Source organism: Sinocyclocheilus anshuiensis, unplaced genomic scaffold (assembly GCF_001515605.1).
Source record: "Sinocyclocheilus anshuiensis isolate Anshui unplaced genomic scaffold, SAMN03320099.WGS_v1.1 scaffold55, whole genome shotgun sequence".
NCBI lineage: Eukaryota > Metazoa > Chordata > Actinopteri > Cypriniformes > Cyprinidae > Sinocyclocheilus > Sinocyclocheilus anshuiensis.
The window spans coordinates 1,752,403-1,766,476 of record NW_015549647.1 but is presented as its reverse complement, the minus strand read 5'-3'; the positions used below and the strand labels follow the sequence as shown (position 1 = coordinate 1,766,476).

Genomic DNA, 14,074 nt, shown 5'->3' with positions numbered 1-14,074 from the left:
ATATTATTATTATTTTGTGATTATTGACTGAATATTTGACGCAATGCCCTTTATATGTAATGAGACTGTGCTGAGGTCCAGATGTGATGTTTGCACTTGTATTGCACCTCCCTAAATGCATGTGGTGCTTAAATGTTTTCATTCTAACAACTACATTATACTAACAGCTTCTTGTTTCTTTTCAATATTTTTTAACTCACCAACCTCTGCTCATTAAAGTATAATGAAACGGTCTGGTGTCTGTCCATGTGAGTCTGTGTATGAATGTGTGCTGACTGATTTAAAAGCATTTTCTGATGCTAGTCTCTTTCTCTGACAGAAAATACGGGTGCCAGAGTCCGAACTGTGTCGGGTATGTCGGAAGAGGGTGTATCCCATGGAGTCGCTCATAGCAAACAAGCAAAACTTCCATAAAAGCTGTTTTAGATGTGCCCACTGCAGCAGCCAGCTAAGGTAGATGCTTCTTTTGACACTAATCCAAGATGTTTTCAACATTTTAATGTGTTACAGCGAGGAACAAGAAGGAAAAAAGTTGAAAAGTTGATATGCATCATGATTCCATGCAGGTTCAGAAGTTTATTTGATTGGGGAGTTATGAGTATGTGAGCTGTTCTTGCTGTAATGACAGAATACACTATAGAGCCATCTAGTTTTTAACAGATTCAAATCTGATATTTGTGTATGACTGATTTCTCATATTTGTGTGTATCTCTCTGCTTCAGTCTTGGAAATTATGCTTCTCTCCATGGACGAATGTACTGCAAGCCACACTACAAACAACTTTTCAAGTCTAAAGGCAACTATGATGAAGGGTTTGGAGAAAGGCCCCACAAAGAACTTTGGAGTACAAAGAATCAGAACAACTCGTCAGAGACAACTTACACGAAAAACAACCCTCCTGTCAATTTTAATGTAACTCACAGCCCACAAGAAAATTACCCCAACACCACAGAGAGGATGACTCAAGAAAAGATGAATGATGACATTAAGCCAGCAAATAAAATGGCAGTTGTATGGCCACCCCTCAGCGATTCCCCAAAAAAGTTGTTTAATTTGGATGATGAAGTAAAGGTAGTCAAACCTGTCTGGCCCCCTCAAGTTGAATCAGAACTCTCGGGTAAAGAAAATAATGAACCAGCAGTAAATAAGAGGCAAACTGCAATTACTAGTGGAAACTCAGCAGAAAATGTCCCTATAGAAAATGGTGGAGGGCTTATGTCACCCATAAATATGCCAGAAAAACCATCTACAGATGCTAAAATAACTCAAGAGACAGAGCAGCCAACACCAAAACCTGAAACAGCTGAGGAGGGAGAGGATGCCAGTGAAACAGGCAAAGCCATTGAGCCCTCCAACGAAAGCCAGCAGACCACAGAACAGAGAAATAATGAGACAACTCAAGCAACTGAGACAAAAGAAGGAAGTGAGATGAATGGTCAAAAAGAGGAGTTGGAGAATGGAGTTGTAGAAGGATCTAAGAATGATGAGGAGAATGACAATGCAAATAACACGGATGAAAATGGTACTAAGGAAAGTGAAAAGAAAGTGCAAAGTGAAGTAAATGAGGGAGAAGAGGTAACAGTGACAGTGATAGATTGTGAAATACCAAATGGCCAAACAGCCAATGGCAAAGCAAACAACAATAATAATAACAACAACAGTAACCTAATATTGGACAACAAGGCCAGTTTGATAGGAATTAATGAAATTAAAGAAGAACCAGAGCTGCTGGACTTCTCCTCAGGGTCACTTCTTGCTCAGGATCCATTTAAAGAAGAAATCAACAGTGAGATGAGGGTTTCTGACATTTTCCAACAACTTCAAGTAGACAGCTCTGTCTCACCACGTGCCAAAAACTCACATGACATGAAAGAGGCAGAACAAGAACAGCCCACTACCAAAACATTGGTTTGCACTGAGACAGATGACAACCCAAAGTTTAGTGCCTCACGTTTCCTAGATGACATATTTGCAGGTTTTGATGACAGTTCTAATTTGTTTCCTGAATTTAAGGATGTCATTTATAGCAAGGAATCAGCTTCATCTCAGTTGGATGAGCTTCTGGATTTTGGAATAGAATCAATAGGGGAGATGGGCCAACACACTGAGGCGGAAATGAGGAAGAATCCACTCGATAAAAATGACACCAAAGATGCTGGGCTGCTGAGTGAAGCCAGCAGCCTCTGGCAGGATGAATATGACTTCTTGTCCGTAGAGGATCAAATTAAACAGAACCGATATTATGATGATGACTGATGAAAAAATAATAATTAACACTGTTTAATCTGCCATACACTCATTTATACACAATCAAAGCTTCTGTTAACATCCTTTAGAACAGTATCAAAGCTCTGCTCATGGAGAGATGAATGTTAGCATGCTCATACTGTATTTTATACTCAGCTTGCAGCAGACAGCACATTTAACTACAATCTGAATCTTTTAAAAAGCTTTATTTAAAGCACCTGGTGTGCAAGATAAATTGGGGAAATATGATAATAGTGTTTCTTTTGTTTTTGTTTTTGCTGTAAACATTTAATTCAGAATTCATGTATCTTTTCCTGTGTCTGTTTTACAATGCCTGCAAGTTTGCAGATATTCTTTCAATTTCTTTATTGAACATACATAGGGGGTTATGATTTCTGCTTTTGTTTGACAGAATTCGCGACAGATTGTCTGTCTTAAGGTGGATAGAATTAATTGTTTCTATTATACTGCTACTGCATTGACAATGAATAAAAACATGTTTCTGGAATGATTATATTATTATCTTTTGTGTTTCATCAGCATCATGTTCTGTATTTTTCATATGAAATATATGATCCATGTATAGCCAAAAAAACATGATCAAAAATTCATTTGTAAATGAGTTGAAAGCCAACCCATAATACAGTAGTCAAAAAAATTAAATGCTGAAGCTAATTTTTAAGATAACACTTTATAATTAACCCTCATTAGTTACTGTTGCAAGGTTTCAACGAGTATCAAAGATGTTAGCAACTTTTACTGTCTACTTGACTACATTTTTGAATAAGTACAGTATACTCCAATACATTTGTGATGGGTAATGCAATTACTCCCTAATTAGTTACTGTTGCAAGGTTTCAGTGGTTTAAAGTGTTTGAGTAAATGTATTTAGTTATTGTACTTAAATATATTTTTGGCTACTTTGTAGTTTTACTGAGTATCAAAGATGTTAGCAACTTTTACTGTCTACTTGACTACATTTTTGAATAAGTACAGTATACTCCAATACATTTGTGATGAGTAATGCAATTACTCCCTCACACTAACGTTGTAAAATAGCAGAGAATGCAGATCAGAATTAAGGCAAATAGGCAAACAAACCAATCAATCAATCGATCACAATTAATTGAACATACAGCAACATAGCCACTGTGGTATTGTGAACTCTGTAGTTAGGCTATACTATCGACACGACTACGTTGACCTGAATCAATACGTAAATTAGCTATTTATACCTGTCTACTGTGGTCATTTGGGAATGTGTGGAGACATCTAGTTTAATCATCAGCATGTACTTCTTTAGTAGAAAAAAATACAGCTTGTATCCTCTCTGGGAACATTAGAAAAATTGGCTGCTAACTTAGAATTAGTCAGAATGGTTTTTAAAGGGGCCTTAGTGAATGACCAATTACGAACAATATCACTCTTAATATAGATAAGTATAGTTTTATATTTTTACAAATTAATGCATTTATATAAGTTACAATCTAATAGTTAGAACAGTTATGAAACTTATATATTTTTATTTAAAGTAGCCTACATCAATTATCGATATTTTTTATGTGGTAGCCTATTTTACAGTTTACAGTTAAATTAATTCAGTTATCAACCTTGCCTTATCAAAAGCAATCGACCTGTGCTTTGTAGAGAGAGGTTGAGTATGAAAACCTCTCTCTACAAAGTATGAAACAGTATGAAAGTGGAGAGAGCAGGTTGGTCAAGGGGTAGGCTAGCACTGATTCGCCTTCTGCGGGCGGGCTGCTGATTGGACAGCGCTCCATCACCCACTGCAGCGCACCACCTCGCAACCACTCGACCGCTCGTTCACTACGTCGTCCATTCGTACTGTGCTCTGAAGAAAACTGGCAGGATTTCACCAATGCAGATAATCTGACCGGGAAAAGGTATGTTCGCAGTGCATTGCCTCGTTGTAGATTACCGTGTATGTCGACCATCTGCGTTTGTAGAGCGTCCTGTTCTTTAAGGTGACAGGAGCAGCATTACAAAGAGTCATGTGATTGTTATGTTCGGCTTTTGGGGTAAAAGGAGCGATGCATAAAGCATTCTTTGCGGATATTTGGGATCTATTACCAGGAGACCAGCATACATCTGCTTTCATTCGTAAATAGCCTATTGTAAAACATAAACACTGCTAGCCTATATGAAGTTCAACTAGGGCAATTTTAACATTTGTTCTTTAAAAACGTAGCCTAATTGTTATGTAAATAATTGGCATGCAATTCAACAGACTAGTTTTTTTCTACTAGTAGCTATTCATTAGTTACTAGTAGCAATAATTCATTAAATACTAGCCTACATATTCCTTTGCTAGTCACTGTCCCTATAGCGGAAAGTGTCTATTCAATTGTCACTGGTAAAAACTGGCTATTGCTGGTACCTATTTCAGTTTTTCTAGTAATTATTAATCAGCTAATATTGCTACATTTTTGGTTAGACTGGATCTTTGTTTGACTTGTTAAATGGTAATTGCCACACCTTCTCGTGAATGACAACTATAGGCCGTGTTCGACTTGTTTAAATCCAGTGTATCACATTCTCTTCATGTTCACTTAACATTGTTTTTAAACCTTAAACTCATTGTCTTCCTTCATATTCCATCAACATGAACATATGATTTAACCTTGTAAAAAAAGTTTTGGTTTTCGATGACCCTTTAAAGTAGGGCTGCACGATAAATCGCATGCGATATTTAACGCGCATCTTATCAGTGAAGCCGGTTCTGTAATCAGCGGTAAATCTCCATCACCTGCGGGCTTTCACATTGAGCAGCATTAACTACACAGAGCCGTTGTTCACTAACAAGCTGCGCAAAACCACGTTCATATTCGCGCGATTTTTTTGCGCAGCTTCTCAGTGAACAACGGCTCTGTGTAGTTAATGCTGCTCAATGTGAAAGCCCGCAGGTGATGGAGATTTACCGCTGATTACAGAACCGGCTTTCTGACAAGATGCGCATTAAATATCGCATGCGATTTATCGTGCAGCCCTACTTTAAAGGGATAGTTCACTCAAAACTGAAAATTCTGTCATAATTTAGTCACCTTCATGTCATTCCAAACCAGAAAGAATGTTTTAGCTGTTTTTACAACAAAATTAGGTCCCACTGGCAACACATTGTCATTGTAATAGTAAAAACTATTTTGACACAAAGTACTTGATTTGGAGCTTTTTGATATCAGTACTGCTATGAGTCATGCAGTTTGAAAGAATGCTCTCCTATGGATCTGACCTCTGTCAGTCTGTTACTTTTTGTCTAGTGGAGAGAGATTATTTTTTCATGAGGCTTTTGGCACCCTCTTAATACCATGTATTTTTGCCATGATTTGGATGGTTGATATGCTTTTGATTATGTTCTTTAGGGAATTAATTCTGCTGAGCTAGCAATTCCACCCTCCTGCATAATCAGGAAACTTTTGAGGATACTTTAAAGTTGTACTGTAGCTATTTTAAGCTTTCGTGTCCGTGTGATCCATCACATGATATGACATTTCATAAGGTATGCAATATCATGCCTTAACGTTGACTTTTCCATTATGACCCTTAATAGCACATGGGCCTCACCCAGATATAGCATAAACTGAATGTCTTTTTGAGCTCCTAAGGTCTTGTATGATTGCACATTTATAGAACGATGTGATGCATGCATTATTGAGAGTGTTACTTTAAAATTACACTTTCTCCATGTTGACCGCATCACATTATTGACTTATATGCATAGTTTATCAGTGTGTTTTTGTTCTCGTATAGTGATATTTCATAGTTATTGTTAAGTGAGAGGTATACATTCCCATTCATATTACTTTGCCCTGACTTTTTCATTCTAAGGAATGAGTTTACCGCAGCACTGGTAATATAATGTAATTGTATTAGTGTGTGTGTGTGTGTGTGTGTGTGTGATTTCTGTGTAAGTATAGCAGCTTCTCTCAGAGCTGAGGGAGAACAAACCCACTTGCATACCAATCATATTTTCTTGTTTAAGCATTTCTTATCCACATAAATATTTAAATAGTGGAGAGTATCTTATTTCTGAAGTGCAGTTGAAACAGTTCTGGTTTATATCAAAGTGGTTATTAGACAGAACCCAACAGGCTACCATAAATGTAAAACACATGAATTATTATTGAGACAGAATGAAACCGTTTCTGACCATAAAACATTTGTCTTTGTTTCTGTTTCATCACTTATCAATGATTTAACATTTTAAACTTGAGCTTTGTGGAAATGTAAATGTGGGATTCAAACTAATTGACTTTGGGGCTAATGGTTTTTTTTCCATACAATATGCTAAACATACAGGGCACAAAACCCCCAATATACACTTTGTATTTGACTCCTGTATTATAAGAAGTCCTTTTTTAAACATGATAACTATAAACATGTAAATGTGTCAGCAGCTATTGATGGAGTTTATTCATCTCTGACTGTTAGTGTGGTATAGCTTTATTTGTAGTGTAAGTACCAGAATTGTGCACCATTTGGAAACTGAATTAAGGATACTTTTTAAATTCCAAATAATCTCCTGAAATTAAGTTGAATTTGAAATGATGTGAAAAAAAGATGCAAAGTTGTAATTCAGTTTTTAAGGAAGTAGAATTAAAAATAGAATACAATTAAAAAGAATTCATTTATCTGCTGTAAGTGTAGTTACTACAATACATTTTTCATTATGAATTACCCCAAAATATGTTGTACAGACATAATTATTTCCACAAACATTAGATAATGTTAATAATCAATTTTGTTTGTAGTTCTGTACTGACAAGCTACACAAAATCGAGTTCAAAATCGGCAATGAATCGCCTGCAATTTTGAACACGATTTTATGTAGCTTGTCAGTGATCTACAGCTCTGTGTAGTAAATGCCGCTCCATCTGAAAGCACGTGCTGGATATTTACTACTAATCACCAGAAGCGGCTTTACTGACGAGATTCGCATGAAAAGCGCATTCGATTTTTTTTCCCAGCCCTATATGTAGCAGTCCTAATATAACAGCTTGTTAGCTGCATTCAATTTCACATTTTAGGTATGACTGTGGAATACTCAAGCCTGATTTTATACATACTGTAAATGGACAACAGCCATTCTAAAATCCCACTGGAAATTCCTGTGGGAATCCATGGCAAATTAGCCTTCCAGGTTTGGCCTACAAATTGATGCCATGACTGTACACCTCCATTACAATTAAACATCCTGTGGCACTTAGCCAAATCAATTCAAACTAATCTACTTAATTGAATAATCCTGGAAAGAACATCTTGTTGATTTGAAACAGCTGCATATTTTATATTTGCTGTTTGGTATTTTGAGTGAACAAAGAGTGATTAAAAAAAGAAAAACAGTCATTACTGTTGAATCCAGTGCTAGGAAGGATCATGCATACATACACTGCCTCAAGATTTATCATTAGTGAGAGAAGCCGTGCCAGCCATCTGTTTATTGATAAGTAAATCACAGAAAGCCTTACATTAGCAAACACAATTATACACATAACAAATATGCAGCCATTGAACCGAGAAATATGGTTTAGACTCTGGCAGACTGTCAGACTCTGTTCCGTGTAGACACATCAGATTTTCTCCCAACTGTTCTCCTCCACTTAAGACATAAACTGTGTTTGAGTAAATACTCTCCAAGCCGGCCATTTTGACATATTTTGTGTGTATTTGATCGTTTGGACATGCGCCTGAAGTTCAAAGTGTAATTTGTTTGTCCGTTTTGGAGCGTGTCGCGTGCACACATTTGAGCCTGAGGAACAGCGTCTCTTGTGTGGATTGTGCTTTCAACGTTTTATTATCAAACATGTCCCGCAATTTAGCAACAGTATAAGACGGCCTTTTTTCAACAATCACCGATTGTGCTGATTCTGACTTTAAGTTTGGGTGCCTTCCGGGAGGGGGGAGTAATGTCAGACTCTGTTCCGTGTTTTGTGTTTTGCTCCCTACGTGTTCCATGCCCTGGTTTTCCCATGTGTTATGTTTATGCCCTTATTTGGTTCTTGCCGTTCCTGTCGTTATTATGATTATTTAATGCGTTTCTAAGGTCCAGGGGCGGAAAATTGGCTTCTCAGACTCACAGATGGTCTAAGGCTTGGTCTACACACACATGCACGCACGCACACACACACACACACACACACACACATATCTTTCTGTCTATGACTGAATAAATCTGTTGTGAATCAACTTATATTACAGAGTCTGTTAGAGTCTAAAACATAATGCCAATTTGCCAATAACACTAAGTGTCTGAATGTCAATGTCCAATTAGTTATTAACAATTGGTTATGTGAAGACCCCAAAATATATTTAACTATGATCACAAAATGTGTATCTCTTCTGTTTGTAGGAGTCTTCAGCCTTAAAGAGACAGTTCTCCCAAAAATTAGAGAATTTCTGGAAACATTCACTCTTATCATGCGATTCCAACCACCATGGCTCTTTCTGCCATGGAACACAAATGAAAGATTTTTTAAGAATACCCTGTCCAATCTTTTCCATCCATAATATCTTTTAATGAAAGAAAATTGGGATTTGGGTGGTTGAACTCCAAAATGACAAAAAAGGTACCATAAAAGTATCATAAAATTAGACAATTTAACTATATTCAAAGTCATGAAAAAATAGAGAAGGTATTTGAAGAAGTAGTTGAAAGAAACAGTTGATTAAGTGAAGTCATTAACAAACTGGGCAGCAAGTCAGCCAGAAAGTTATACTGTATGGGTTTGGAATGGCATTAGGGTGAGTAAATGACAGAATTTTTATTTGTCTGAACTATCCCTTTAAGGGTGAAGGAGATAGAAATGAGCTGAAGCCAGATGCTGTATGCCGAAAAGCAAAATGGTGCCATCCCTTGGAAACAACATAATTACCCAACAAAAGGCTGGAGCATCAAGATGGAGATTACATGTGATTGTGACTGACAAAACTGAAAAGAGTGAAAGTTTGTGTGTGTGTGCGTGCGTGTGTGTGGTCATCCATTAAACACACACACACAAACTTTTATTCCAGGGGGGAAAAACAGGCTAGCTAAATCAGCCTGTAATGTGTATCACTCCAGAGGTTGTCATTTAGCTTCCATAGTGTGGCATTTGCAGTATTTGCATGTATCTGACATTTTAAAGGAAAGGAAAGGGAGGCTGGTGTTGATCTGATGCAAAGAAGGGGAATCAAGATAGATAAAAGAATAGATTATGTTTGTATAGTGGAGACTCTTGTTTTTCTTTAACTTATTTTTAGGACTAAAAAACCCATCATTCTCTATCTTAACCAGTCTCTCTCCTCCTCCCTCTCTCTCCCCTAGGGTCCTCTGCTATTCTATTTCTACCTACATTTGATACACCTATTAATCAACATGTTAACAATGTAAGGTGTATGTATATATGTTTGTATACATTTTTTTCCAAGTTTCTTTGATGAAAAAAGTTAGAAAGAACAGCATTTAATAAAAATAAATTTTTATTAATGTATTTTATTATTAGCAAGGTTATAGTGATAAATCGATCAAAAGTGATAGTAAAGACATATTGTAACAAAGGGTTTCTATTTTGAATAAATGCTGTTCTTATACAGTACAAATACTGTATATAAACAGTACAAGAAGTCTCTTCACCAAGGCTGCATGTAGTTGAACAAAAATACAGTAAAACAGTAATATTTTGAAATATTATTACAATTTAAAATAACTTTTCTATTTTTATATATTTTAATATACATTGGCATTACTTAGTCATTTTTACATAAAAGGTGGAAAAGTTCTGATATGATTTATCTTTATCTTTGCTTTTTGCATCACTTAAACCTGCTGTTTTAAAAGGGGTCTATTGACTTTTTATAGTGTTTGTTAAAATATATGTAATTTTTTTATCCAAAGTGACTTGCATTGCATTAAAGATGTACCCCATTGTTATTCAAGTATTTAAAAAAATATTTTAGCTATTGACATTCGCCCCTTCTCACACGTTACCTTAAGAGATCGTGTGTGAACGGGACCTTTTCAAAAATACCGGAAAATTCATTCTGGCAATTCACCAGAAGTTGTAACATTACCAGCAAATTACTGGTAATGTGCTCTGTGTGAATGCAGAACGATATTACCTGTATGAGTACGTACAAGTTCATAACGCGATGACGTAAGACAGGATTATTATCATTGACTAAAACAAAAACTAGGGGGGAAAAAACATTTTCATTACTTGAAATAAAATATACATCAGTCACTCCTGGATCTAACCAAGGTTAATAGAGGTTCATAGAAACAATATCAACAAGCCAGAAAAAAGGAGTGAGTCACTTTTCTCTCCCACGTGAGGGAGCTGAGGGGCCCACAAATCGCCTCTGGCTCCGCTGTTGGAATCCTTCCCAGACAATTGCTGCTGATGTTGTTTGTTTGTCGTCTTTTGTCTTCAGGTGCAAAAATTCTGCTGAAGTGCTATTTTATAATAGAGACAGATAGATCTTTTCACCAGGTCTTCCTTTAGTTTACAATCCCACCCGTAATACAACACCTTCTGTTGATGTGTATTTACGGTTTGTAGGGGATTTCAGTGTTCTATAAAAGTATTCTTTTGTATATATGTTTATGCTATGTTTTGTGTGCTGCAGTGTATGTGTATGTACACACACATACTGCAGATGTATGTACTATAAGTCTACTTCTAATAAATTTATACTTCTTGCATAGTTTATTTTGCACTTATTCTATTTATTTAATTGTCTGTCTAATAATTCAGATGCAATACGGTAACTGGAGAACCCAACATGCTGAGAGGGCTAAATATAGAATGATGATCATGTGCTATCAGTAGAGCATATGTGTGTGTTACAGTACATACTACATACAACATTTAGAAACATTTACATCTATCTTTTTCTATTTTAGATTCGCATACAGCCTAAAAGTGGGAACAGGGAAGAAAACAAACACCCCTCATATGCAAAGAGCACATCTCGGCTTTCTGTGACCTAAAGACAAAGAGACATCCTGCAGCACCTGAACTGAGGAGCATCTCTGTCCACTCCACCCTATATATTTTTTTTTAATGATCTCGGAACAGACGCAATGCAGTGATGACCCACAGCGATAGCAGGTCAATCACTGGAAAGTGGATACAAATCTCAGCACATTTGGAAGAGTGTAGAAGCTTCTAGAAACATCTAGAACAGTGGTTCTCAACTATTTTGACTCAAAAGCCTCTCATTGTCCAACACAGTTTTCAGTGCCTAAGATATAGGATATTTTGACTAGTATTTCTGCTATAATTATGTCAAAGAAATGGAAAACTAGCAGAAATAGTAATGGACGGGGAAAAAAGAAATATGATTTCTTCCTTTTATGTATTTTAAGCATTTTAATATAGTTTTAATTTATTAATAATATTATTAATATCAGTTAAATAAATAATCATATATTCAACTGAATCATTTTAAGTCATCCTTCAGCCCCCTTGGAAGTTTTCTGAGGCCCCTAGTGGGTCTCAGCCCCTGGTTGAGAACCACTGATCTAGAATGCGAATACGAGTAAAGAAAGAGAAAGCCTTCTTAGTCCTTTTTCTGTAACTGCATATGAAAGAGAATATTTCCATTTAAATGTATCCATTTAAATAAGAGATGATTGGTGGCATTTGGTCCATGAGGGAAATACTGAATAATGTTTGTGTTTCTAGAAAGAATGCTACTAAACAAAACTAAACCAGCACTGACATCAAAAGATGGATGGTTTGTGCTCAACTGAGCGATGTTTTCCAAATAACTACACGTGTTTGGCCCCGTCGGCTGAACGCGTGTGATTGACAGGTGATCCGGCCACTGAAGAGATGCCATCAAAGGTGTCATGCTTGTATTTGCTGACTGTGGTTTGCTGGGCCAGTGCACTGTGGTATCTCAGTGGCTCTCGTCACTCAACCACCTACGTGGGTCAGATGACCTTCATTCCCCGCAAACCGCTTCCGAGGCTCTCAAAGAACGACACGTTAAGCAATATCCGAACACGTACTTTGAACCCACACAATTTCAAGTTCCTCATAAACGAGCCCAACAAATGCGAAAGCACAACGCCCTTTCTTGTCCTCCTCATAAGCACCAACCACAAGGAGTTTGACGCCCGCCAGGCGATCCGGGAGACGTGGGGAGATGAGAACACGTTCGGCGACGTTCGAATTTTGACGCTGTTCCTTCTTGGGTACAGCACTGAACCTGTCCTCAACCAGATGGTGGAACAAGAGAGCCAGATCTTCCATGACATCCTAGTCGAGGACTTTGTGGATTCCTACCACAATTTGACCCTAAAGACTCTCATGGGCATGCGATGGGTGACTTCGTTCTGCCCCAACGCACAGTACGTCATGAAAACAGACAGTGATATATTTGTCAACATGGACAATTTAGTGTTTAACCTTCTGAGACCCAACATCAAACCAAGGCGACGCTTTTTCACAGGTCACGTGATAAACGGAGGACCCATACGTGACGTACACAGCAAGTGGTTCATGCCCAGAGAGCTCTACCCTGATAGCAGGTACCCACCCTTTTGCTCTGGCACTGGATACGTCTTCTCTGGAGACATTGCAGAGCTGATTTATAAGACCTCCCTCCATACACGACTCCTACATCTGGAGGATGTGTACGTGGGACTGTGCCTGCGGAAACTAGGCGTTCACGCTTTCCAGAACAGTGGATTCAATCACTGGAAAATGTCCTACAGTCTCTGCCGCTACCGAAAAGTGTTAACTGTACATCAGATCTCACCAGAGGAGATACTGAGAATATGGAACGATATGTCCAATAAGAAACATCTCAAATGCTAGCAAATGCAAGATGGTTGCGGAATAATGTGATATTGAAAACATACAGGACTGTTTGTACAGATACAGCAATACAGTCCGTATACTTGCAAAACAGACCACACTCATGAAGCCCATGTCAGTCTGTAGAGTAATATGCGCAGGGACATATGAACTGGATTCACAAGGTATTTGCAATGGTTATAATGGTTTTAAACTGGTGTTTTTGGCCTTACATACTTAACATTATTTATATACCAGGCCGCTGTGAATTGCTTTATATGAATAATTCCAACTTTCAAATGAACACAGTATTATATGAGAAATAGCAGTGCAGTATTTACTATCCCAAATGTCTGCCATAAACATACATTTATTCTGTATATTGCTCTTAAAATGAATGATAACTAGATTACCCATGACAATGCATATGTATGTGTATTTCAAGCCTTTGCAAAGCAGTAGAGCTCCGTTTTATAACTGGGTCGGAAAATGATTTTGCTTTTTTTTAGGTTACAATTAAATCATGAATGCAAAAATAAATGGTATACACACACTGAGTACTCACTTTTTTTTTTGTAAAGGTGTTGTATTATTTTTTTGTATTATTATTTAAATTGTATATTTTATTATATTGTTTTTTATATAATCTTTTTGTAAATATTTACCTCCTTTACTGTTTTTTCCCCAGAGGTTTTTCACCAAAATTTAGTTTGTGACTATTTTCCAATCTTTCTTTTACCCTTAATTAAATATTTCTGGAAGTTACAGTGTTTTCATAGTACAATTAACATTTTATTTAAAAAAAAATAATGAACATTGAATTGCTCATGATGACCTCTTTAACATGGGGAGCTAAGCAAAATACTCAAAATAAGCAAAAAACTGGCTAAATTTGAGAAACATGCATAAACCAGTCACCCAAGCATACTGTAACCCCATAATATCACTGGGACAAAAATGTTAACTTTCACTTTTACAAGTAGTAGCTACTTTTGACAACCATCTTGAGTGATTGTGTGCTGTAT

General features: G+C 36.9%; 2 protein-coding genes across 3 annotated transcripts in view; both read left to right on the top strand.

Moving 5' to 3' along the window:
* The window catches only part of LOC107660038 (xin actin-binding repeat-containing protein 2-like), a 30,132-nt gene extending 29,325 nt beyond the window's left edge, over positions 1-807 (top strand). For both annotated transcript variants that reach the window (XM_016449195.1, XM_016449196.1), the window contains 2 exons: positions 320-453; positions 723-807. In XM_016449195.1, coding sequence (XP_016304681.1) covers positions 320-414 — 95 coding nt within the window. In that variant the 3' untranslated portion in view covers positions 415-453; positions 723-807. The remainder of the gene's footprint in view (positions 1-319; positions 454-722) is intronic.
* Positions 808-3,986: 3,179 nt separating this feature from the next.
* On the top strand, positions 3,987-13,596 carry LOC107660037 (beta-1,3-galactosyltransferase 1-like). Its single transcript, XM_016449194.1, has 3 exons — positions 3,987-4,151; positions 11,147-11,354; positions 11,931-13,596. Exon 3 carries the CDS (start codon positions 12,081-12,083, stop codon positions 13,068-13,070), a length of 990 nt encoding a protein of 329 aa, XP_016304680.1. The 5' UTR covers positions 3,987-4,151; positions 11,147-11,354; positions 11,931-12,080; the 3' UTR covers positions 13,071-13,596.
* The last annotated feature ends 478 nt before the right edge of the window (positions 13,597-14,074 follow it).

Excerpts from the sequence above, each read along its gene's own strand:
- LOC107660037 (XM_016449194.1), top strand. The coding sequence starts at position 12,081 with ATGCCATCAAAGGTGTCATGCTTGTATTTGCTGACTGTGGTTTGCTGG.